This window comes from Clarias gariepinus, chromosome 4, assembly GCF_024256425.1.
Source record: "Clarias gariepinus isolate MV-2021 ecotype Netherlands chromosome 4, CGAR_prim_01v2, whole genome shotgun sequence".
Lineage (NCBI taxonomy): Eukaryota > Metazoa > Chordata > Actinopteri > Siluriformes > Clariidae > Clarias > Clarias gariepinus.
This window is the reverse complement of record NC_071103.1, coordinates 21141472-21168848: the sequence shown is the minus strand read 5'-3', so window position 1 is coordinate 21168848 and position 27377 is coordinate 21141472. Positions and strand designations below refer to the sequence as shown.

The window sequence follows — 27377 nt, the reverse complement described above, 5'->3', positions numbered from 1 at the left end:
CCCTTTAATGTATTGGTTCTTTGATAGAATCATAAATCTTCAGTCTTGAGGCTACCCTCAAAGCACTTCGAGAGGACTTTTGGACGCGGTTCTGTGAGCCAGTGGCCTGAGATTTCTGGAAATAGTTATATAACAACTTTGAGTAGAAAAGCAGACTCCAAAGTAGAGAAAGTCTGCATGAAAGTCATTGGAGAGAAAATTGCATCTTATACATGCTCATACATGTGCCACAGCCCGATAGATTGGAGTTTAAAGTAAATTACTGAAACGTTACATTTTTTTTACTTGCATGTTTTAACCCAGAATAACTACAGAATAGTTCCTGTGCTGTGGTTGTTCACCATCATTTTTCAATCAAGTGTCATGTGCTCAAACTAAAGCACTGCATCCTCAACACTTCCAAGTTGACAAAGAGATACAGGGGTCATGAGTTCAGCCAAAATCTTATGTTATTATCTTATCTTGATCTGGATAACCTAACATTCTAAATGAGTTATTTTAGAAAACCCAGTTTACTCAGTTATTGTATATTTGGAAAAAAAGAAAACCAGTGATTAAATGTACAAGAAGAGAACCATTTGTGATTTGGTATATGAATGACTGAAAAAGCTTAAAGGTCATCTTCCAGAGTAGGGGAAATACTGTAGAAAGAAGCACTTGAATGGAAAATCCAATGGGAAAAAAGTTAATACAATGTTTAAAACCTTTTATTTTATTTTTTATTTCCACTGCAGTGTAAAAGTGTTTTATTATTTTAGAATCTGAGTGGCAGGTATTTTGTCTGATGTGTCATTGTGAAAGTTCCCAAAATAAAGCTACATGAGCTAAGCATCTGAATGACGATATGTTAACCAAACCAAAACTGGCTTTCATAGGAAAGCTCTGGCATTTGTTGGAACACCACCTACCTCCCTCTTCTTTCCCCATGTTCACTCCACTGCAGAGAAATAATCAATGCTTTGTGCTAGCTGTGGCATCCAGGACCAAAACTCAAGGCGCAATTATAGGGAAGGCCCCCCCAAAAAAGCTTGTTACCGCAGCAACCACCAGGACAGAAACCTAACCAGTCCTGTAGTATAGCACACAACTGAAGGCATTCAATTCCAGTTTTCCTTCACTGCCTCAAGTGTGGAGAGCCAAAACCATGTTTAAACCTCAGCAATACCAAATCCTGATGATTGATAGTTTGTTTACTGTCACATTCCAAAAGCATCTGAACCATGGTGGTACTTTATCCTCATGCCTCTGGCATTTCCAGTGTACTTCGTGATTAATAAAATAATGTCTCTTTCCCGTGACAGTCATTCTAGAAGTTGTAATAAAAGTGGAGCTATTAAATTTGATCGAACTTTGAGAGGGACTGTTTTAAAGTTATATATTTCAGAAAAGCCTAACTATTCTATCCACATTTTACACTTCTCGAATCAATCACTTCTCACTGAAACATGATCGAGGCCTTCAGCAGCCTAGCAGCATGTCAGGAATCCAAAGACAATAGTGAGTGGGAGTGAGCTGTGTCTGTGAAAACAGTTTGAGGACTGCAGTCTGGACTTTATTAGCAGACTGCTTCTGCTCACTTTACCTTTAGAATTTAACTTACCTTGCCTTAACTCAGGCTGAAAAGGAAGATATGGAGGCTGAAAGAAGGGAAGAAAGAAATACAAAACCAGGAATGAGGATATGTTCAGCTTTAGTCAGACATGCACAGAGAGTGAAGAGGGTGTGAAGAAGGGAAGCAACGGGGGGAGGGGGGATTTCCTGGAGCTGAGGAGTTGCTGATCACAGTGAGATATAGCCCCCTTGCTGACCAGAGCTGGGTGTGATCCAAGACCGGTTGAAATGCCTGGAGGGGGTCTCTGTGTGTATCCGAGTCTGCGTCTATAGGTCCTGACACAAAACGGATCTGACTCCAATATTGTTATGGTCTTAGCCTTCTTTTGTTTCCCTCTTCCACAATCAGAAATAAAATTCTTTTCATGCCTTTGTAAGTGAAACCACTTGCAGTGCGTCTTTTATTAATCTTGGGAAGTGCAGCCTTAAGTGCACCATCCTGTTCAAGATTCTTTAAATAGAAGAGTCCCGTTATCTCTTACAGCTCAAATTCCAGTCATAGATTTGTCAATTTATTGATGACATTTTAAATGTCTTTGTAGTTGCAGGACTAGTTTTTACAGTTTATGAATATCCTTGACATCTGGGATCTTGTTGGATTTGGATGCAGATTGTGCAGCAAAACACTTGAATTCACCAATCGCACAAAAGTCTGACTTTGAGACTGACTTGATATTAAGCAAAACAAATACTTTTTTTTTTTTTTTTTGGTAAAAGAACAGCTATTGGGTGCCTTTACACTGGGATGCCAGATTGACTATGCTGCAACCAGGCCAGATTCCTGTTATTGGACCTCAATTACAAGGTAGCACAAATAATTTGACTGTACAGAAGTACTATTGTATTTTCTTTTATTATTACTTGAGAAGTATGCCTGTGTTCATTTAATTTGTCATACTTAGCTAAAAGCTGAAAGAAAGTCATTAATACAGCTGTCTTTGTACAAGATAGATTAAATATGGGAAAAAATGAAGAAAATAAATATATAAATGTATCCAGTAAAATGCATTAATTATATGCAAGCGAATAATTTGAATAGTGCAAACATTCAAACTGTATGATGATCCCAGCTGAAGAGGCTCAATGAGTCCAATGCAGTTGTTTTCATGAACAATCAGTGAGTTGGCAGAAAATTGAAGCATAACTGGTCATCAACTTTCAGAAAAAAAAGAATCTGACTGTACACATGATCGTTGTAATAAAATACTTAATAAAATAAAATACCTAAAAACAATGTAATGCTATTGTTTCACTCATCACTTGTTATAAAGTTTCGGGGTGTTCTCTTTTCCTTGGTGTCTTCCTACTATGTCCTAAAGCAATGTAAAAAATTTCATAGCCTGCTGTTAATCAGTCTTTGGCTGAGAGCAGATGTGTGAACCATGCCTCACCCACCTCTGCTAAATACTTTTAGGTACCACCATGCCATTTGAAACTTTGTCCACCCAATCACCCATCAACACCGTACACCGAACAATACTTTATCTAATAACGTTAAATGGCCCGTTAACGTTATCTATTAGATAACGTTAAACGTTAAATGAGTTTAGAAAAAGATCCCCATATGGAAAGAAAAATAACATTTTGGCATCTGAAAAATCTGGTATTATGTCATCATCATCCTACAAACCACAGTATAGACATTATTATTTTTTGGTCAATGCCATGCTTAAAGGCTATCTAAAAAATATATACTATACTATACTATACTATACCGTACCATACCATACCATACCTATATACCTATAACCTATATGAATGGAGATGTTTGGAACATCCTGTACATTCTGTTGTTCTTGTTGACCATCCTATGCATCTAATTCAATTCAATTCAATTTCATTTTATTTGTATAGCACTTTTAACAATTGTCATTGTCGCAAAGCAGCTTTATACAGTTAAAAGAATTATTTAAGTTTGTATGGAATGTGAATGTGTATGAATCAAAATGGTCAGTGAACATCCCTCACTTTTAAACCGGACCTCCTCTTTTTATAGTCCTTTACGTCGACAGTTACATTCTGTTTGAAGATATGCTATACATATTTCCCCACTCAGGGGTTAGTCGTTGTAGTTTAAACATAAACCACATAGAGAAACCAATTAAATTGAAACTATTAATGATTTCATAATAGTTTATCAAACTGTGTTTGCAGTGTCACACTACTGCCCCATGGCTATCTATTGATAAATCTAATCTGGTGGTGGTTCTGGTACATTTGTAGGTACATTTGCTGTAAGTCAAGTAGAAAACTATGACCTACCTATAATTTCATGCACTCAATTCCTGTAAATGGAGTTAGCAGCAGCCAATAAATAGTGAGGAATGTTCAGAAGTGTGTGCACAGGAAAATTAAGGTGGTTGCCCAGAAGCACAGCCATACATATGTATATGCAAGCAGATCCATTGCTGTTTTTACACCTTACCACAGATAATACTTCTTTAACCATTAAAAAAACAGAATGTTCTGAACATTATGTAACACTTTGCACACACACACACACACACACACAGATATTCTTTGAAGTCTCTTAAGCTTTGAACAAAGGTGCACCAATCATTTTAGACTAAACAGTAGGATTTAAGTAATTCTAAACATGTTTCCATTTTATAGTGGAGCATTCCACTGTCAGGGAAATTGTTATTCATTCGCCAGACTTTTCTTTTAGGTCAACTGCATGCGCCAAAAGTTCAATCCAACACAGTGACTCACTCCAACACCACGATACATTACTTCTCATTTTCATGAAAAAAAATTACATACACTTTTTTTTTGCATGCGACTTAGTCATGCATCTGTGAAATCCATTGTTGTTTCATTGTCATTAAGACTATGAGGCTACTAAGAATTGTGTAATTTTATGTATATATAAACCTTAATAAATATCTTGACACAGAAAGAAATAAGGCATATTTTAAAGTTAAAAATTATAAATCTATTTACAGGTATCCACACAATTTCTGAAGTGTGTAGCAGGTTATTCTTTTTTTAGAAAAAAAAAATCAAAAGAGATTACGAGAGGCGTTTGTGCAAAACCAGGACAAACTTTGCTTCAAGTCATTGCCACATTAAAAGAGTTCCTGGGAGGCCAGTGTTGCAGATGTGATGAGGCTGGCGTACTTTCTACATTGATGATGAAGCTCTGGGATAAGTGTATTAGTATAGCAGGGGATCATCTAGTAGAATAAAGGTCGTTTTTTACTCTTATAACTGTGTTTTATTATTCTACACAATAAAAAGTCCCCGTTTGACTTGAATACTTCTGGTAAATTCACCAAATTAAAGCAACATGCCTGCTCGCCTCAGAACACTGCCATACAGCTGTGGTGTTTTTTAAAGTCTTCATCGGTTTGCATCTAGTATGTGAGGGCACTGTTGTGCTTTTTGATTTGGGTGTGTTGGGAACAGAGGGATGGGACATAAGTAAAGTCATGGGTATGGGAAGATAATGATGATACAATACCCCTGTGACTCAAGTGAAGTTAAAACTGTTTTACTGACATCTGTGTTTCCCACAGTATCTCACTTTCTGAGAGAGTGGCTAAAGCTAATCAGATCCAATTTAGTTCAGATTGGAATGATTGTTTGGCTGAGCTGGAAAGATCATTATCATACTACTGTAACTAACTAACTAACTGTCATTTTCTTTTGTATGTTCCATTGTTGGATTTAAATGATTATAACCGGCCTGCTATATGTAAGCATGAACAAGAATTCACTTTGTTTACATAATGTTGGAGTAATTATGAGGGAATATTCAGGATTGCTCTTTCTTAGAGGTATTATGCAGGCTTAAAGGCGTCTAGACATCTTATGTACAGACTGAACATTAGCTAAAAAACAGACGAGCACAACACAAGCGTGGACTACTTAATAAAACTTCTGCCATAATTTCATAGATACTGCCATAACACCATTTATGAAAAGAATCAATTTGATCTCAGGCAGCCAGAGGAATACAAAGCAGACTAGATCAGTGAAGCTATATTGTTTGACTGCGTACAAAGATTTAGGAGTAATTCATTTAAAGCTAGTAAAGTTAAAGTAAAGTTAATAGATGATCTCTGATGCAAGCCAATAATAATAATTATTATTATATGGCCAGAAGATTCTGGATTTTTCTTATGATTTGTGGTGCACTGTTTGTGCTCTGACTGCTCCCACCAGTTTAAATAATATTTCAATGTAAACTGTCTGCCCCCTGGTGGACCAAAAGAAACCACAAAAAAGGAGTACTGCTAGCATGGCACTGAGGAGAAATTATTTTATACAATTAATAATGAAGCCAGTTAAAAGAAATCCATGAATAGAAAATGTGCTCTTTATCCCCTATCGTCCCATGAGTTTTTGCTGGATACAACACACCAGGACACCATCCTTGCAGTCTTCTTAAATATTTGTAACTTTTGTAAACAAAACCAAACTGGTAATGAACAACTATCTGTTAAGAGATCTCTTACATCAGAAACCTCTTTAATGCCAACTATTCAGTTCATAAAGTTTTTGGGTATACTCACTATACAGGGTCACAGGAGGACTACTGTCTATCCCAGGAGACTTAGGTCAATAGGCAGGGTACTCCCTGGATGGGGTGCCAATCCACTGCAGGACAGACACACATATACACACACTCACTTACGCACTATTGGAAATTTTGTGAAAGACAATTAGTCTAATCTGCATCAAGCTAATACATACGTAAGCAGGAATAGATTTTAGCACAGTAGAGCTACACGTGTTGTATATTATATAAACATTTTGCGCATTTTTATTAAAGGAGCCCTTCACTTAATTATTTTTTATAATATTATGATAACACAATATGAACCTAGGTCACTTGCATCAACATGCGCTTAGCAAAGGTCACGCTGACAAAATAACTTCAGCTAGTTAATGCTAGAGGTGGCACATGGTTTTGGGATTTCACTGTCACCTCACACCTCAAGGGTTGGAGTTTCAAATCTTACCTCCTACCTTCCATGGTCTGTGTGCTGGAGTTTACATTACCTGTGCTTGGGTTTCTTAAAAAATATTACAAATTATATGCCTGTTTTAAATTGGTCCAGCCCCAAAGTGCATTGGGCTATGGGAGAAATGCCTATTAAGGCAGATCAACAATCTACCTCATCTCGTTGGGTATGTACCATTAAAATAAAAGCACTGAGAGATGAGTTGCATGCTGTCGTCTACAGTATTTACACTGCACCAGGGCTTAACACTCATTGAATTTGCTATAATGAAGTCTAGTCTGAAGTATGTGCAGTGCTTTAAATCCACAACATAATGTCTAACTTGTATATAATCAAAACAAAATATGTCCAAGTACAGATGATCAACTATAAAGGTAGCATAATACTGTCATTATGTAGCAATTCATTTTACATCATGCAACAAATCAGATATTCTGCAAATGCAACCGTATAATAATAATAATAATAATAATAATAATAATAATAATAATAATGTTTATTAATATTATTATTATATTATTATTGATGATGATTGTTATTATTATAACAATCATCATCATCATCATCATATCTCCTTTCCTACATCTCTTCTGCCATTTCTTCTAATTTGAAGAAATCCATCTATTTCACAAGTGTTAAAACTGTGCAGGCCATGGGGTCCTTGCCATCTTATATACATTAGGAATGAGGGCTGTCTTATACTATTTGGGCAAAACAAGTTTGCTGTATATTGTACATAAGCAAACATTTAAAAGGCTTTAATTGCTTAATTACTTTTAACGCTATCAGATGCAGTGAGCACCTTCTACTCTCTCACTCGAGCTCATCATCTATACCGCTTTATTCTGTATTTAGGGTCGCGGTGGGCCTGTAGCCTATCCCAGGAGACTTAGGGCACAAGGCAGGGTACACCCTGGACAGGGTGCCAATCCATCGCAGGGACACACACATACACACACTCATTCACACACTACGGGCAATTTGGGAATGCCAATTAACCTAATCTACATGTCTTTGGACTGTGGGAGGAAACCGGAATACCCGGAGTACTCGGAGGAAACCCACCAAGCACAGGGAGAACATGCAAACTCCATGCACACAGAGACAAATGTCCCCTGGCCGGGAATCAAACCCAGGCTCTGGAGGGAGTTGTTACTGTGTTTCAGAAGGGTCATATTAGTGGCCTGCACAAAGCAAAGAAAACACCTAAGGAGATTGTTGAAATAACTGGAATCAGGTGATGAACTATTTAACACCATATTAAAACCCGAAGGGCTATTTCTGAGATGTATAAGGGAAGCAGATGAAGGGAATTGGCCACCACAAGTCTTAACATTAAACTTATTAAAAGGGTTTGAGATGTGATGAAGAAACTTTCAAATCTGTCATCAATGTGAATTCTGGGCTGTAAAATTATTGCAACTCTGGATTAATTAAAAAAGGCAGTGCAACAAAATATCATAAAAAGCACAAAAGGCGGTGTAATATTTTGTAAGACCGCCTTTTGCTTTGATTACAGCATGCAACAAATACAACATTTTTCTTTTTTTGTGGTGTATTTAATTATGCAATCAAATAGAAAAATGTATCTCCACTTGGAGTTCAGCCCCCAAACTATTGCTATCCCCTGGGGAAAGGCTGAAATTAATATTTTAATTTAGTTCCTAATTTCACTGGTGGAGACCTAAAATCCAAATTGGTGCCATGATTTAATCTTCATAAAATTATGAACTGGATCCAGGCTGTTAAAACAAAACAGGAGCTCAGTGGTTAGATCACTGGACTATACAGGAGGTTGTTAGTTTGAACCCCAGTTCCACCATGCTGTTAATTTTAGCCCCATGAGAAACCCTGTAGAAAACTCCAGCTTCGTCTGACAAGTTGGTAGACACTAACTTTAAAGATTGTGGGGGAAAACCCACCAAACACAGGCAGACCCATGCACACAGACATGGGGCAGGAATCGAACCTGGACCCTGGAGTTAAATGGCGACAGTGTTACCCACTAAGTCACTGTGCTGCAAGGTTTCAAGTATTCAGATATTAATAATGCTACAAACTGTATAAGGGTTACATAGTTATTAGTTCATAATTTTTTATATCTATATTTATATGTAGAGAGAAGTCATAGGTAGATCTTTTCATGTGATAGGACCATTAAATCAGTGGTGTCCATGTTTGTGTGGCGAGTTTGACCAATAGTAAAAACCACGTAGAGGTACAGCTAAATAGACAACAGCACTAAACAGTTTGATCTTACTCTAAGTGTAGAGCTACACAAATATAGTAATAACAGTAATACAGAATTATAAGCTGGTAACAACTCAATTTAAAGAAGTAAAAAAAAAAAATTAAGATCTTTCAAAGAAATAACACAACAAAAGGTCACTTAATAAATCTTAAGCATTTATTCAAGCAATAGAAGAAGATGGAAAATGACAAATCCATTGGAAAAGGTAGATCAGCTCAGCCCAACTCTGGACAACCTGCACCTTAATCCACTTCATCTGATCAGCTCATTTATAAGCGGCATTGGATAAAAGAATATGATAAATGAAAACATGGAAAAACAATCAGCCATCATATCGTATTACTCGCTAAATTTGCATGAATAATAAAACCTACTGACATAATTATGATTATCATTTATGAAACAAATAAATGTTATGTCAAACATCCAGTACAGCAAGCAAAATGAAACATTTTGCCTCTTAGTTTATAAAATAAATTTGCATTATTTTTTTTTACAACACTCACACACATATATGACGAGACATGAACACCGGAGCAGTATGAACGCGCTGTATGTCTTTAAGAATGAAAATGAGAGTGAAACCTGATCCCCACGACGGCGCACAGCGCTTTGCCCTGCAGTAACCCTCTCCTGTTCTGCGCATCAGGTTTGCAGCATCCTGATTTAGCAATGCTCCATCTCTGCTATGCTCAGTCAAACAAGTTTTACCGCGCATGCCATTAAACAGCGGATAACCGACCTCAGATGCTGGAGGGCGGACAGTGTTGCTGCTGAGGGAGCGGACTGGACAGAATTTGTCAGCTCATGATGCGTTCAAGCGCCGAGCTCAAGTAGCTGACAATTACAGCAGCGACGGAACTGATTGCAGTGTCTGAGCTAACATGGTCGATGTTTGACAAGAGGTAGGTATGACCACTAACTTGAACAGCATGTGGTTAAAGTGACGCTTTTTGTTTGTTTGTTTGTTTGTTTGTTTGTTTTCTGGGCATTGCAAGGAGATCTGGCCTAGGGTTTCAAAACATGTTAGTTACTGTACGACAAACCACCATGTTTTCCACCGAGTGGTTTCATTCAAACGCAGACTACAGTCAAATCACAGCATGTACTGTATAAATTAACGCTGTTATAGATGTGGAGCTTTGTTTGTTGTTGCGTGTTATTGTTACACACCGCAGCATGTTTTAGTCATCATCATTATCATTAATATGTGCACATTAGTATAAATACATAGCACTTATACAGTAGCTGTAGCGCTGCTATGTGTGAAACGTTAACTTCCTCACTGAAACACACCTAACAAAACAAACTGGGATTTATTGAAGCTCTTTTGAGCTTGGTGCTTGTTAAGGTTAGTAACTGCTTGCATACTAGCTCTTTAGACAGGAAATATGCTCAAATGTATCGTTTTTTTTTCTTCCTGGAAATGTCTTTAGTGGGAAATATGCAGCGTTCACCAGCGACCACAGTTACAGCTGATATTGAGTGTTTTCAAGTTTCCGCAGTAGGGTTTGGTTAATTTTTGAGCAGGTTCCTGGTATTTTATACTTGTTTTCAGTTAATAGTAATAATTGACTTAATAATATGTTTAATATATTTTTCTTCAAACAGACATAAACATCCGTGCTCTTGTTGGTCTTAATTCTTTCCGTCCACATATACCTTTTATTATAACAACAGGATTCGCACCTTTTTAAAACATTTTGATATTGATCCCTTAGACCTTTAACAAGTTCATGTTTAGATTTCTGTTCGCTGAATTTGAGAATAGTAAGCATTTAACTCCAGTTAACTCCAGTCTTTGAAGAATTGCCAGCATAGCAGTGTTATCCAAAACAAACAGTGGAATCTGGCTTTGCTTGCAGCCTAAATAAGGAAATAAAGTGCTTTGGAATTCAATCTACACACGTTATTTAAAATGAGCAAGACCATATTGCCTGAACGAGTTAAAACGACTTTTACTCTCCTAGCTGGGTTGCTGCTTTACATACGTTGACGTACACAGACGTCTGCCCTTCACAGCTGGCACTTTGGCAGTATACGAGGAAGAACTTTAAATACATTCCCCTGACACTAAAGTGTCAGTGTTAGACAGCCAGCTATGCTTATTTTTTATTAAAGGTTTGCATCATGGATTTAATGTTAATGGTGAACATGTGTGCATTTTTAATTACCTTAAAAATAGCTTTAAAATAGACTTAAAGCTTCATAATTATGGAAGTATAATAGTGCCAAAAATCCTCAAAGCAAAATAGCAGGTTAAATTACATAAACTGAAAAAAAACCCCGTGTTTTTCTGCATTGCAATTTGATCTGAATTGAAAAGGATCCGTAGAGCATTTACAATGTTTGAAATTTTTGCCACTGCAATTTATTGTGGTTGTACATTTCAAGTGAAAATGTAATCCAAACATTTAAAATTCAATGCAAAAATATTCAAGTTACTAAATTACAGTTCAAAAATATTTTCAAGTGTTAAAAATACAATCTTCATTATTTTTCAATTTTACAAATTCAGGTTGAAAAAATTCAGGTTGCAAAAATACAGGTAATAAAATACAGGTAACAAAATTCAGGTTGCAAAATTTCAGGTCTTCACATCCGGGATATCACAGGAAGAACAGTGGAGAGCCGATTGCTGCTGTCTGTGCCACAGTGTACTTTAAGGTGTGCTTCCTGTGCAGTCTACTTCTCAGAAACTACTTACCGATCGGAACGCAGCACCCTTAACTAACAGGCTGGGTTGCCAGTTGCACAATAAATGGTGTAATGTGTTAAAATGATCCCTCTGCCGTAAACGCTAAATTAAACGCAAAACCAGCGCTCTTTCATTCACACGCGAGAGCGATGGGTTTCCCGAGACTTGAGACTGTTTTGTGTGAAATTTTTCAGAGATCAGCAGTTTATGCAACACTCAAACTAGACCTTCTGGTTCCAAAAATCCATGCCATGGGTAAAATGCCAGACATTACACACTTTGTTCATACTGATGTTTGATGCAAATGATAACAGAAGCCCTTGACCTGCAGGATCCCATCTGAAGGATTGCATTGTGCTGCTGCCACATGAATGAATTTGAATGAATTATTGAGTAAATGAGAAGGTGCGCAGGTGTTTCTAATATAGTGGACAGTGTAAAGTTTAACTGAATACATCAGTTAATATATCTGTAATACACATAGTACAAAGTATAACTGAGTATGTTTTAAGGTTATTGTAAAAAAAAAAAAAAATGCTTTTAAACAACTACTTTGTAACCAATTTGTCAACAGGTGCAGTGCAGGGTGGTGTACCTCATATAGTTTTAAGCAGTTATAGCCACAGGGAAAAGTACTTTGGATGATTTCCATGATTTTTTTTAAAAAACTACTTTGGTCAGAAGTGCATTTAAGTCTGGAAAATGACTGTTTAATGGAGAACATGTTCTCATACCTGGGGAGTTGGATTTATTATGTATAAGGCATAATCCAGTGATGACTGGGCTACAGAACCACATAAATGAAGAATGTAGAATGCACAACATGTCAAAACATGAGGCAGATGGCCTATAACAGAAGAAGGCCATATCAGATTTTACTTCTGTCAACCAATAACAGAAAACTAAGGCTGCATTGGGAAGCTCATCAAAACTGGACAGTTGAAGACTGCTGAAGCACACAGATGGTAGAGCCAGAATTTGGTGCCAAGGGATGTTATGCTAAATAATCCTCAGTCAAAAAGAGTGGATTAAAAAAACATTATTGTAAATGCAGTGTTCAAGAAAGAGAATTTCATAATTCAGTGAACATATTTAACATACCTTAGAGTAACATTAGATGTATGATGGTAGCTTGCTTAAAGACAGTTTGTGTTCTCTCTTGACATTCAGAAATTCAGAGTTATTGGGCTAATATTTACTGGATAAGGCTGTCGATGGGTAGTGCTTCAGTTTATTGACGAGTTGACAACTAACAGTAGTGAATTATAAACACACAGCTTTTCCTGTCATTTAAAGCTTTTAGAACAGAAGCTGTGAACTTAAGGTGAGCCGGCTACCAGGTTTTGGGAGATGTTTACAGCAAAGTTGCTTAAACTTTATATTAATATATGATGTCTGTCCAAACAACGCTGCTATTATGATCAGAATAAACATTAAAGAATGCAATAGCATTATGAAGCTCACTGGAGTAATATGTTTCAGAAAACTGCTCTCTGCTGCATAAAACTAATATTTTTATCTTTATAGATTAATTTATGTTCATGTATAGTTCTGATTCATATAATGGTTTAAATTGTCCCGCTATTGCTCTTGAACAGTATTTTGTCTTTATTCTGACTGTAAGCAGACACTATTACAGACCTTTTCATGCATACTCTACAAATTAAATAATTGACCAGAATAAAATTGACCAGTCAGCAAAATATTGCACCCAGCAAGTTGATAAAATGCAGAATTTATGGTCTTTTTTATAGAGTAGATTATATTTTTCAGAGGCGTGCAGAACTGTTGTGAAACAACGGCGTTAGTATGCAGTAGTATTATTAGGATCACGTCTCTGTTTTGGGTAAAAAGAAACTAAAGAACTTTAAACATTTGTGACTTTTGATTTTTTTAATTGCTTGAAAACAGAAACAGTTTAGCAAAACTAAATGGCAAATACAGTACTGTATTTTAAATGTAAACTCAGTACATTCAAGTGTATGTGTATCTTCAAGTGCATCTCGAAGACCAATAGATATCTTCTTTACCATTTTGTCAGTTTAGCATGTATGAGAAGAGCCTTCAGAATTGTTAGCATTCTTCAGTAGAATAGGGAAAACAATCTTCTCTTATTCACTGCTATATCCTGATCAATATCTTGGCTTATTATGGGAAGATGAGACAAATGAGTTTTTAACATGTCAAGCAGTGTTCCCATAGTTCCCTGAAACTCTTAGGAGAGATTTTCATACAGCTGCTTTTCATATGTCTCATGTGCATCTCTTATGTGGTAACCATAGTGATCACTATGCTCAGCAGAGACAGCCTTTTGCCTTTGAAGTTTGTTCTGTTGCTAAAGAATCCAACACATACTGTACCGAGTTAGCTTGTTAACACACTTCTCATTTATAGCTTTCATTGTGGTTCTGCCTGTCAACTAAAATATGAGCTTATTCACCTATATAGCCTGGTCCAAAAAATATATATAAATTTAAATAAGCAAATGTGTAAGGGCCTTTGATTAGATAATTACTGCAGTAATTAATAAGTTTTAGCTGGCAACAATGAGAGTTTCAAAAGAGTCAAATTAATTGCCTGCATTAAACTAAGAAAACAACTATGGATATTGTTGCAAAGGCTGGAATTGAACTGTCCAACACATTATTGAAACTAAAAGGATAGTGCTGAACTGTCAACTTTGTGAAAGAAATGTGGTCAGAAAAAATCATGAATGACTGTGATTATACTTCACTTAAACAGTTGTTTTTATGACGTTGCATCATAAAAAATATAGCAGAAATCACAGCCATGTTGAATAAAGATCTTCATTGTAAAGGGTTTAAACAATGTTTTCCATGCATGTTTTATTAACCATAATCAATTAATTAACATGCACCTGTGGAATGGTCGTTAACTTTTGATTTTGAGCCTCCCTTCATTCAGGGACACATTGTGAAACATTTTTAGTTTATGTCTTATGGTGTTGACTCTTTTAGTGTTTATACAAATATTTACACATTAAGTTTACTGAAAGTAAAAACAGTTGAAAGTCAAAGGACGTTTCTTTTAGAATAGGGAATTCCTTCTTGGAATAGGGTTAGACATGCATTGTTCAATAGGCATGGAGAAAATTACTGAGTTTTACTTTCAGTTTGGACTAAAATACAAAGACATTCTCATTCTTTCTGTATTTTTTCACTGGAAGACCAACCCGGTATGAGTCACATAGTGTTTGTGATATCTCAGGAAAAGTTAATAGTTTCTTGCTTGTTTGTGAAATGTTTGTGTGATTTAACAAACAAAAAGGAGCTCAGTAATAATCAAATGTGCAATTCTACTACTACTACTACTTCTAATAATAATAATAATAATAATAATTATTATTATTATTATTATTATTTTAATTATTACTCACTCACTCATTGTCAATACCACAGGATCACGAGGGCCTGGATCCTATCCCAGGAGACTTAGGGCATAAGGCAGGATACACTCTGGATGGGGTGCCAATTCATCGCAGAGTACCTGCGCGCACACAAACATACACATGCTCATTCACACACTACAGGCAATTTGGGGTTGCCAATTAGCCTACTCTGCATCTTTTTTGGAATGTGGGAGGAACTCCACTGAGCAGGAACCCCACCAAGATGAAAACCCACCAAGCAAACACCATGCACAAAGTGCATTTTGTGAGTTTATTCTTTTTGCATTTTTGCAAGGTTTAGTAAAGACATAGCACCATGGGTCCCAAAAATTTTAGCAAGCACTGCAGCAAGAAAAAAAGTAGCCAGTCCAAAGAGGAATCATAAATTCATTCTAAGTAAGGTTGTCTTTTATGTCTTTTATTTTATATTTTCCTTTTTTTTTACTTTATTTTTATGGATTTTCATTCCTTTCTTTGATTGTTTTTTACATGCAAAAATGATTATAGTTCTGGAAATCGCTAATAATTTTAGGTGGCTGGAATGAATTATCTGCGTTATATTATTTCGGGAAAATCTGTTTTGCAGTATGAAATTTTGCTTTAAGAACTCGCCTCAACAGATTCAATTTATATGCCGAGATACCACTGTAGTTTTGTTATTATTATTATTATTATTATTATTATTTTTATTATGCTCAGACAGTGCATTTGCTAGCTATGCTATATGCATTATGGTGACTTATGGTGACTATTTATTCATTCTTCTTCAGTAAGCATGTTATCCTGGTCAGGGTCATGGTGGATTCAGGCTCTGGAAAGATTATGACTGAGGCTGGATAAAGCACCACTCTACTGTAGGTTAGATTAAATAACTATATGATACAGATCATATAGACCCATTTTCTGATTCTGTATGATTTTGTGTTAATACACTTTGATTATTTATGGCAGGAAATTTAGCTTAATGGAATTCTTGCATTTTGGTTTCTAAATTTAAGAGCTTTATAGCTATAAGACAGGAACTTAGAACCTGTTAGACATTTTTATTCATACTTTTTGAATGAACATGCACCATCCATTTTGGATGGTGCATGTGGACTTCTTGTGTCTCAAACTACAGGTTTTCTATAGAGGCCATATTCAGAGCCTGATGTCATTACAAAATATCAATTTTAGTGTCCTGCATATATTTTTTGATTAACTAAATGCATCCCTTATTATCATATCATCCCTGTCACTATCATATAACTCTAAAGGCAAAATGTATTTTACTTATAATCCAATTTTTACAGCCATTTGTATACAGGAGAACAGTGATCAACTTATGTAAATAGATTTAGGCTTAATCTGTAAAGATTTGGTTTACATCTAAAAATAATAAAGAACGTTAAGTGGACTAATATTAAGTATTGTTAATATGTATTCCTTGGGGCTTTTTTTAAATAGCGATGGTATTTTTAAATCATAGGCAGTTCTGTAACTCACTCCGGATTAAAATTTTAGCTGAATGTTAAAACCAATAAAACAGTTGATTTTTCAGCAGCATGTAGGTTATAAATGTGCAGATGTCAATACAATATGGTTTTAGAACCATCTGGTTATCAGTATCCATTTGTATGTTTCAAAATATCGTTACATCACTAAGTTTTTTATTTTGTTGTAGGATTTTGGACTGATTTATGAGGTTAGCTCAGGGTGGATGAACTAACGGACAGCTTGATGTTCCTCAGTGTAGGAAATATAAGAGCAGTAAAGTTTATGTCTGCAAAACCGTCCGTTCACAGATAGCCACCTTGCACGTCTGTGTCAAATTAATTGTACTTGTTTTGCTGTGCTCCTCGACTGCTTATAGATCCCAGAGTTAAATTGTTGAAGCTCTTCCAGGGCTCAATATGACATGCAGGACATTGATCTGTGGCATCTGAATGCTGCTTTAAATAAAATAAGGCACGATAGTTTGACAGACAGTTTTAAGCCAATGCTACACTGAACTTCACTTGTGTCCTTGTGCGTAGAACTGTATGTGCTCAGTCTCAGTGGCACAAAGGTTGTACAATCCAAAGGTTGCTTGCTTTCTTGATCATCAGGTATATGTACAAAGAGTCATCAGTATGGGCTGAGCTCAGCCACAGGTACTATTTCTCATCGATTTATTTATTTTTTGTTCAATTCACCTCTCTGCACTCCTCTCTGCACTCCTCCATCTCTTAGGTGGCCATGGACGCCTTCAGTCAGCTGATCTTGCTCATCGCCACTGTCAGTTTCTGCGTATTTCAGTGGCTTTTCCACAGCCTGAGCCCCTGGTTGTCATGCAGGATCAGCCCAGGCTTCCTGAAACTCAGCCACAAGCAACAAATTGAGTGGAACTCAAGGTAACACGCATACCACACACCTTCCAGTGTGTCAATCATGCAAACATCCGACCTAATGGGATAATAACATCGTTAATCATTTCCTCACTATTGGTAATGTTTCAACTTTTGATTTTTCTTTTTTTTGTGTATGTGTGTTCTGGGGGTGGGTTGTGTAAAAGGGATAAAAATGTGACATCAAGAGGAACGTTGTTAACTCTTTTTGCAACTGTTCATTTCTGTTCTTCCTTCAATAAAAACAAATATATAAAAATGCTAAACATGTTAATATGCAAACACGCTAATGGCTTGCTTTATCTATATTAAATTTCAGTGTAATTTATATGGCGATTATAACAATAGTCTTTTGTCAATCAACTTTACAAAATCAAAAGAAATTAGGGGAATGAGTATGAAATGTGTGAGAAAATAGTGAATTATGAATTATAATGATCAGATTGTCTTTTTAACTGTTATCTAGAGTAGGCTGATTGCTGGAAATACTGGGAAAAAACACATGACAGGATAAATCTAAAAAGAGTAGTGGGCACACAAATGAGGCCACCTACACACTGTAGTGTAATCTGAGTCATGAAGACTAATAAAGGATTTGTTGACACTTTGTCACGTGTGTAATATTTCTAATCAAGTTAAATTTAAAGTGATAAGATTTCGGATTGTGTTGATGTGATATGATGTGCTGCAACTAAGTAGGGGTGTGTCGTGCAAATGGTTTTGTTAGGTTTGAGGAGCAGGAGGACATGCTTGCTTCATATGATCTGACAGACAGAGGAGCAGAAATGGATTATTTTTTAATAGCAATTAATTTTTTAAGCATTTATACCTTTAATTGTGTGATTGGCATACTATTTGTTTCATTCAGATACTATATGCTGTCCATTTTCTTTTTCATTTTTTTTCTTTTTAGGACTGTGTCCACATTGCATGCCATAGTGGTTGGGCTCTTTTGCCTCTACATCCTTTTCTTTGATGAAGCCATAAATCAGGACCCTGTGTGGTAAGAGAACAGTCATATTGCATGCAGAGAATTATGTGGCAGTACTGCACTGTAGGAATGAACACAGCTGGAGGCGATTCTCTGTCGTTCTCCATGCCACAGGGGCACAGCAGTGACTTATTTACTCTGTCTTTAACCCTACAGGGGAGATCCAACATTGGTGAAGATAAACGTGGGAATAACAACAGGCTACCTCATATCTGGTGAGAGTTCAATCCTGCAGTTTGGGAGCATTTGAAACTGCCTCACACTGCTGTGAGACATGTTTGTTGAATTATACACTAATATTAAAGACTTGTCCAAAATGTACAAATCTATAAAGCAAAACCTTTGTTCTTGAAGCTGCTCAAAAAACTTGAAGTGGGATGACAATTCTTTTGTTTTAACTATAAGACAGGTACCTTTTTGATCTTGGTTTCTGATCTTGGTGTGAAATCAATGTATAAATGTGATAATGATCACTTTGGGAACCACTTAATTTTTAGGTGATTAACAGTACTGGATCAGATAGTCCTAAATTAATTTATGTAAATAACACATACTGTTTGGTTGCATGTTTGCTTGCAAACAAACAGTATGGATCAAACCACCAAACAGGGGATTTCTCATCACATTGTGTGCATATGGAAATGCTCTTACTTTAAAAGCAAAGTATTTATTTTTACTGTTGATTTTTTTGTTTACCAGGCATATTCACCATGTGTTTAGGTGATCTTCATTTATGATTTGTTCGACCACATTTCTTCGACAAAGTTGACAGTTCAGTAATATCTTTCCAAGCTTTGATAATGTGTTGAAGGGTTCCAGTCCCAGTAATTTCAAATCTCTGTAGTTGTTTTCATTGCAGCCCAGTAATTTGACCTTTCTAAAATGGTGACCTTTTTTGCCAGTGTACTATGAGGTTGAAAGTTTGATACAACAAGAAAGATGTTTAAGTCCACTTTCATTCCGTTGAGGCTCAAGTACAAAACCGTTCCCGGCAATTTTGGTTCTATAACTATATAGTGACTGAAGTTACAAGCTATCAAAGGAATACTTCCCACATCAGTCCAAGACTATCTTCTAGGGCCATCCTCAGCAGTGAGCCAGAGGTCTCCATGCAATGAGAACTCCAATCAGAAGCGCAGCAGAGGATGTGTCTGACAGGTCTGGAGGGCCAAAGTGGTCAGGATCGCTGGAAACTCATGAGAGAGATAGAGTGAGACAGTAAGATATACTCACAGCCAAGCATATATTTTCTGCAGAGTGCAAGCAGAAAATTTGGAAGTACCAGATATGACAGCATATCTAAAAGGGAGAGCTAGAAGGAAATACAGTTGTTTTATTCAGCGAACAACTGATGCTGTTTTCTTTGTCTAACCTGTTCTAACTAATGCTTCTGGAATGGCTCTGATCGATTTTTCCTATTTTCCCATATAAGTGGCTTGCTTTTTGTCCTATAGACAGCTCTCCAGTATTGATGTTGGCTTATCTATTTTTAACAAAAAAATGCAGCCTTTACAGGTGAATCCCATGGCTTAAACGAAGCTTAAACATTTAGGCACGTGTTCCAATATTTTTGATCACTAGGTGAGTGAAATTGTTCCGCCAGGTGAAAAAAGGGGTGGGTTTAAACAAAAGGTGCTCTTTTCCCCGAAACATCTAAATGTGAATATCATGGAAGTTGAAATTCTGAGCTAGTCTGATATCCATCTTTTGACCTTAAACTCAAATGTCTTCAGTTTTCAGCAAAGACTTGGCCTTGCCATTCTAATACTTTTTGAACGAACTACAGTATATATTTTAGAAATAATCTCAAGATATAAAGAAATCTTAACACCAGCTCTGTTTAAACCATGACTAAAATATCCATGGCCTTTAGTAAATGTGTATTTGCCCCACATTCACAATAATTTGCAGAACCTTGATATACTGTATGTAAAATAATAAATGCATAAAGCTGTCCTCATAAGGTCATTTAACGTGTCGCCAAATAATATCCCTATGACTCTGCAAATATGTGAAGTACTGTGTTAGTAGAAGTAGAAGTTTTTAATTGCCATAACTGTTTAATAGTTTAATATTTGCAGGGAACGCTGTTATAAGTGATGCGCTGATCTTTAATATATTTTTAATATAAAAAAAAGTCTGAGAAGTCTGACAGGTTGTTTGTAGCTTAAATATTTCCCCTGTTCTTGCATCTTTTTCAGATCTGCTGCTCATATTTTACTATTGGAGGGCGATAGGGGACAAGTTTTTTGTAGTTCACCACCTGGCTGCATTGTATGCTTACTACTTTGTACTGGTGAGTTCCCTATTGTCCAAGAGCACAATGTGCAGGCAAGATGGGGAAGAGACAGACAAGGGTGAACAGTTGTGACGCCTGATGGGTGTGAAGTGGCTGCTAAAACCTCACTGTTCCTTCCTAACACATCCAGGCTAGATCAGATGCAGTGTGTAATACTAGCATTATTCACAGCACAAAGATAATGGTGTAGTTGGTAATTATGCACAAGATGAGAGGTGAATGTTATTTTTTTTATTCATTCTGAGTATATAAATGGTCAAATGAAATTTAAATAAATGTGTTTCCCTGGCAGTGATGCCGTAGTTTGATATGTAAATTGCTTAAGTTGTTGTTATAGTGAGGAGAAGACACCACAGCCAGAACTTTCCAGAAACTGTCACTTTTGCTTTGTAAATGCATGTTATAGTTTAGTCTGTTTAGTTTATTTTAGTGAAAAAAAGAAACTATAATGACCTCCTAATCTTAACAATTGACTGGATTTTTGAAATGTTAGTCTCTTGTATTCACAAGTTATTTGTAGTAAGCACCAAAACTGTGCTTACTGTTGAAATCGCTTTAACAGTGTAATTCTGAGAGACCTGCTGACTGTTAATGTGAGCACAAATCTAAAATTTTAATTAGTTAACCAGTTTAGTTAATTAATTAACCACACAAAAATGGCAGCTACTGCTGTTCACCTTTGGCTCTGTTAGTAAGTTACTCTAGGTTGCCAGGTTCTGTTGACTATGGCTTTGATGATGATGGTACTTTTTGCATGGAATGCTTATTGACGTCAATGGCGAAAGCCGTCTCGCATATTCTTGCCCTTCCTCCACCATGCTTTTCACTTGCATTGGCTGGGTGCATGTAGGAACCAGCTCATATCTGACACACACCCCTGCTGCCTCTGGAGGAGGGTCTGCTGAATGCATGCTTATCTTTTTTTTCATACGAGAGAACTTTCTCCCTATTCTGTATTTCTCTAGCCATCTTTTAAACTGTTCTGCCTATGAATAACATAAATTGCTCTGGGAAGATGATGGTGCAAGAATTAACAGGAGCTGACATTGTGTGTATGTGTATAAAGACCAAATAAAATTTCTCCTTAAATTTCCTTAAATATACACTATATTGCCAAAAGTATTCGCTCGCCTGTCTTAATGAACTTGAGTAACATACAATTCTTAATCCATATATTTTAATATAATGTTGGCCCACCTATTGCAGCTGTAACAGCTTTCACTTCTGAGAAGGTTTTCCACAAGGGTTAGGAGTGTGTTTATGGGAATTCTGGACCATTGTTCCAGAAGGGCATTTGGACAATTTCATGTTGCTAACTTTATGGGATCAGTTTGGGGATGGCCCTTTCCTGTACCAACATGCCCGCACACCAGTGCACATAGCAAGGTGCATAAGGACATTGATAAGCGAGTTTGTTTTGGGGGAACTTTACTGGTCCTGAACCTCAACCTGATAGAACACCAGTGGGATGAATTAGAACGGAAACTACGAGCCAGGCCTTCTTGTCCAGCATCAGTGTCTGACCTCACAAATGCACTTCTGGAAAAATGATCCAAAATTCCCATAAACACTCACCAAAAGCCTTCCCAGAAGATTTCAAGCTGTTATAGCTGCAAAGGGTGGGCCAACATATATTAAACTCTATTAAACATAAAATTTGGATGTTACTCAAGTTCATATGCAAGAGAATGCAGGCGAGCAAATACTTTTGGCAATATAGTGCATATGAGATGTGATTTAAAGAGAAATCTGTTTGTTCTTTCTAGTGCTGCTTTGGAGAGTAAGGATGGTTAAACAATACAATCACTGATGATGAATTGAAATTTTTCTTTGCATTTTTGCCACATAATTCACTTCTAAAAGATAACCATATGACTGTGGCTGAGTGCTGTCTTGACATTACAGAATTGTCAGGCCATCCTCCCATACAGTATCAAGTTAATGTTGAAATCTGTTCTGACCCACGATTCAGTGCATTGCAGGAAGTAATTTGTTTAGCAAAAACATTCATCTTGTTATTAGGATGTGAGAGTGCTCAGCTCTGTGGTGCAATGGTTTCGCTTTTTATTACTTTGTTTCTTTGGCTGATTTCTGTAAAGAGCACAATGTATATTTATTAGGTAAAACAGGTTGTGACCAATACCAACCTCCAAAGGAAATCTAAATCTCCTTCAGAAACATTAATTGAATGTTGTCGTAGGGCCATACTGTTACTGGACACTTTCATAACTGCTAAATTAAAAACGAAAAGAGCTAACAGAAATATTATAAACAATATTCATGGATATAAAATTAGCATAGATTCACTATGAAGCTTGCAGTCTCGCAGCATTGTTCTATTCCTGTTTGTTGTTGTTTAAAAAGTCACGAGCATTATTTCGTTGCTTTTTCCTGTGTTATTTGATGGTTTGTTAGTTTTACACATGCACTTAAAAATAACAATATACAGTGTCTTTGACATTGATGCCAGTTCTCATAAATCATTTGCTGAATATCATTGATGTCAGATTTTAATAGTCAGTTTATTCTGTGAGGTTGTAGTGTACACTTACAATTTACGTACAATTTTTGAGCAATATTGATTAGTTCTTGTTGCTTTTTCAATATAGACCAGATTAAACTGAAGGACCTATGCATATGGTCTATGGAATATATCTTAGCATATGTGTTTTTTATTTATTTATAGTGCATGTTGAAGAAAACTTTGTTGTTGGTGTTGCAGCTTATCTTTTGTGTTTGCTTTGAGTTTGCACCTTTTATTTTCCAAAGAATTTGTCCTGTCTGTCTCTGTCTTCATCTAACATGACGTCTTGAATAAGGCAGTCCCACTTTAAGTGACTACCAAACATGCAAAAAATACCAGAGCAAAGTTAGTGCTTTTTTAATCAAATGGACAGGACTTGGCTGATCTAGATCTAGACTCCTTTCTGTCTTGTCTGCTGTTGTGCTGTTGCAGAACACTGCACAGCTATGAAGCCCAGTTACAGTATGGACTTACCAGTACCTAGGAGTACTAGCATGCAAATGCTGGTGTTTTCCTCTTTTTTTGTGGTCTTTGTCCACAGTTGAGTAAGTATTCTAACACTGAAATTTATTTACACCCCTAAGGTAAGTGTGCTACTCATGTTTGCCTATACTGGCCTAGCAATAAAAGGGTGAACATGCATAAAGCTATGTGAGAGCTTTAGTCTTAAGCTGAAAGATGACATTGATCCTGATGCTTAAGAAGGGCATAAAACAGTGATTTATAGCAGTCTACATAATGATTAATGCATAATGGTCTGCATAAAGTATTAGTACAGGTTGTTTACAGAAACGTCATAAAAGCTCACTGCAGTTAAATTTTTTTAAAACATACTGTATAAACTTAATTGTGACAAGGATTGCCATTATATCTCTCTCTTTTTTTTTTTTTTTTTGAGTTTTAGTGCTATAGGAGTTTGGTCATGGTTCTGCCCCTCTGCAGGAAGGGTGTTTATTTATTTATTTATTTATTTATTCATTCATTCATTCATTCATTCATTCATTCTAGCTATATGATATCAAGTAAAACTAAGGTTTTGCTTTGTTTTCCACAAAACTAGAAAGATTTTTAAACATTTTGGTGTTATCAAGCCAATGCGGTTGCCTGGTTATTATATTCTTTTGTCTATCATTGTGTGTTTCTTCTTCACTGTGTTGTTCCAGGGCCAAGGAATGTTGCCTTATTTTGCTAACTTCCGTCTGCTTGCGGAGTTTTCTACCCCATGTGTGAACCAGCGGTAGGTGCTTCAATGCTTTTTGTTCAGTCTCTGTGAGGATCTTGTGAGCCACAACCTCTTTATTAAATACAGTAAACCAGCTACATGTAAAACACATGAATTGTACAATTAGTAAAAATACAGTCAATTATAAGTTCTTTTCATATGGATGTACCCGTGTTTTGCAGCTGGTTCTTTGAAGTGTTAGGTTACCCTAAATCCTCCAGACTCAACATTGCCAATGGTGTGCTCATGGCGGCTGTGTTTTTCATGGTCCGCGTCGCAGTCATGCCTGTTTACTACAGCCGTATGTACTTTGTATACGGCACGGAGGCCTTCTATCGGGTATCGTTTGGTGGCCGTGGTGCCTGGATCTTTTCCAGCATCTGTTTGGATATCATGAACCTCATGTGGATGCATAAGATTGTACGCGGCTGCTATAAGGTTCTGCGCTCCAGTCAGCATATAAAATTCCAGACTCAAGAAAATGGAAAAATGGACTAAGCATGGAAGAAAGTTCAGTCTCTGTATCGAGGAAGACCCGCACTTAATTGTTTTTCAAGTGACGGATTGTGAGTCAGCTAACAGCAGCCACATAGCTAGACTAATTCACCTACTTTTGAAGATGGTAATAGGAGAATTCACCCCAGAGCAATACAGAACATCAACAGTTTGTTGATGCTTTTTACTGCAAGCAGACAAGTCATGTCAGATTAAGACGGCTGATGATTTTCCCTTATTCTACGTACTGAAATGGCTTAAACAGCAGTTTACGCACCACATTTTTTTATTTTCAGTATGTTTGAGCTGTTTATGTTGTTATTGGCTGAACATATTTTCAAGTTTAACCTGAAAAACACCGTAATAGGTCAAAATGTGCCCCGTCTTTCTAATTTATTCGTGAAAGTCACTGCCACCTGTAAACACGAATGGCCAACATGTTTACTTTGAAGTTACACTTCATCCACTAACTGTAAAGGACGTGCTCATGTGCTTACCTTCACTGTATTTCATCAACGACTCCATCACAGACGACGTCTGAACAGGACGACCCCTTAATGCCAAGGATGCTGGGAAGGTTTAACTGTGAATGTGCACAAACTTTATAAATTTACATAAATATTTTATACCGATATTGTTGCGATCAAAAGAGAAGTGCACTTTGTTTATGTAATAGGAGACACATTTCTGTCTTTGCTTTTTGGAAACCATGCTGGAATGGACAACTCCTAGATTCTGTTTGAGGATGATGAATATAGCTGGACAGTTTCTTGCTGAGCTTTTCCTTTACTGCGAGACAGGTTTGATTAATAAACTGTGATTTTGAAATGGTTTACACACACACACACACACACACACACACACACACACACACACACACACACACATACACTTGAAATTCTCCACAACACAGCGTTGTTTGTACAGGGGTTAAGCGCATGCTGCAGTGTCGTTCTCCGAATGTTTTGCATCATTGATAGAAATATTAATGGACATGCACAGTTACTCATTTTAGATTTTATGTACAGTGACATTAAAATATAAACAGTTTAATATATTGTCAAAGGCTTTGGGCATGGGCATTACCCTACGACTGATGTTCCTTACATGCTCTGAGTAAAGCAAAGGTAACTGGACATTCAGCAAATATTTTCTACATCATGCCTTATTTATTTTAAATCAGAACTGAATCAGCATGTACATGTATATTTATTATTTTAAATGAATTGTATTATGTATGGAGAAAAGGTGTTTGTGATATATCTAAATTAGATCTTTACAGAATAACAACGGTAACATGGACTTATTGAAATCAGCTTGAGGTGCGTCATGTCACTTTGTATGAAATTTTAGTGTAGAATATTCATACACAGTCTTGAAGCTGATTGAAAAATCACCTACAATGATAATATTACTGGATACCATGTATTATTTTCTATTATAAAATTGAAAAGTATATACTATATATATATATATATATATATATATATATATATATATATATATATATATATACACGGTGTGTGTATGTGTGTAAGATGACATATGATGTAGAGGATTTATTTGATCTTTAAAATTGAGAGAAATCTTATTTTTTATTGAATAAATTACTTGAATTCTTGCTCTACCTTGTGGAGCACAATAGTCAGTGCAGATTCAGGGCAGTTTCTGTACTTACAAGAGGAGGCCGGTCATAACAGTCTGCATTTGCTTGTTTTAGATGCCTTTTTATTTTTTAATAAATATTACTTGGCAATTTTCTATACAGTCTGATGCCATTATGTGTTTTAATTGGATTGAGTTTGCAGGTCTTTGGTTCTCTTTTTTTTGGTCATATTTTTGCCTTTTGTCTAATGGATGAATGATGAAACAAAAGTTTGTTGTTACGTTTTATTTATGCTCTTTAGTGTGGATTCAGGTACACCAGCATAAAATATGTCTTAATATGGTTTTAAAACTTTTGCCCTATAATCATGTTTTAGATTCCTTTAATATTTTTTTTTTGTGTTGAAAAAAGAATGTGAAATGTTTTCATAGCAGATATAAATCCATTTCTGTTTTAGATTAATGTAATGCATAAATACATTTGTGTAAACCTTTAGTGTGAGAACTAAAAATCACGGTGATGGCTGTAAACTCAGTGAATAGCTGATGTAAATTGTCTCCATTCTGGGAATGTTAACTTGACTTTAATTAGTAAGGATATACCTTGGTGCATAAATTTTAAGTTTTAATGTAACATGATTATTTATATTGAAGAATGGTCATAAATCAGTTTTTTCTTTTCATTGCTTTGCGTCCAGCAGCCTCACTGTGTTCAGATGTGATTTGTATGAAGCAGGGCCCAGAATGTTGCTTACATCTCATTGATTTTTAAACCTTGTCATCTATTTTTTTTTCTTTGACCCAATAACCCAATTTGCTCAATAAAGCAATATGATCATTTGGATTTAGTGTAATCTAACCTATCATGATGCTCAGTGTCAGCAGCACCTTCACTTATTGTATTTTATATCAAATAGTTTAGTTCCATTAAAGCAA

The 27377-nt window shown here is 36.2% G+C and overlaps 1 protein-coding gene across 1 annotated transcript; it reads left to right on the top strand.

The window, feature by feature from the left end:
* The first annotated feature begins 9446 nt into the window (after positions 1-9446).
* Positions 9447-26340, top strand: tlcd4a (TLC domain containing 4a). Its single transcript, XM_053494522.1, has 7 exons — positions 9447-9737; positions 17151-17311; positions 18219-18308; positions 18453-18511; positions 20498-20592; positions 24283-24356; positions 24524-26340. Exons 2-7 carry the CDS (start codon positions 17157-17159, stop codon positions 24837-24839), a joined length of 789 nt encoding a protein of 262 aa, XP_053350497.1. The 5' UTR covers positions 9447-9737; positions 17151-17156; the 3' UTR covers positions 24840-26340.
* Positions 26341-27377: the final 1037 nt, after the last annotated feature.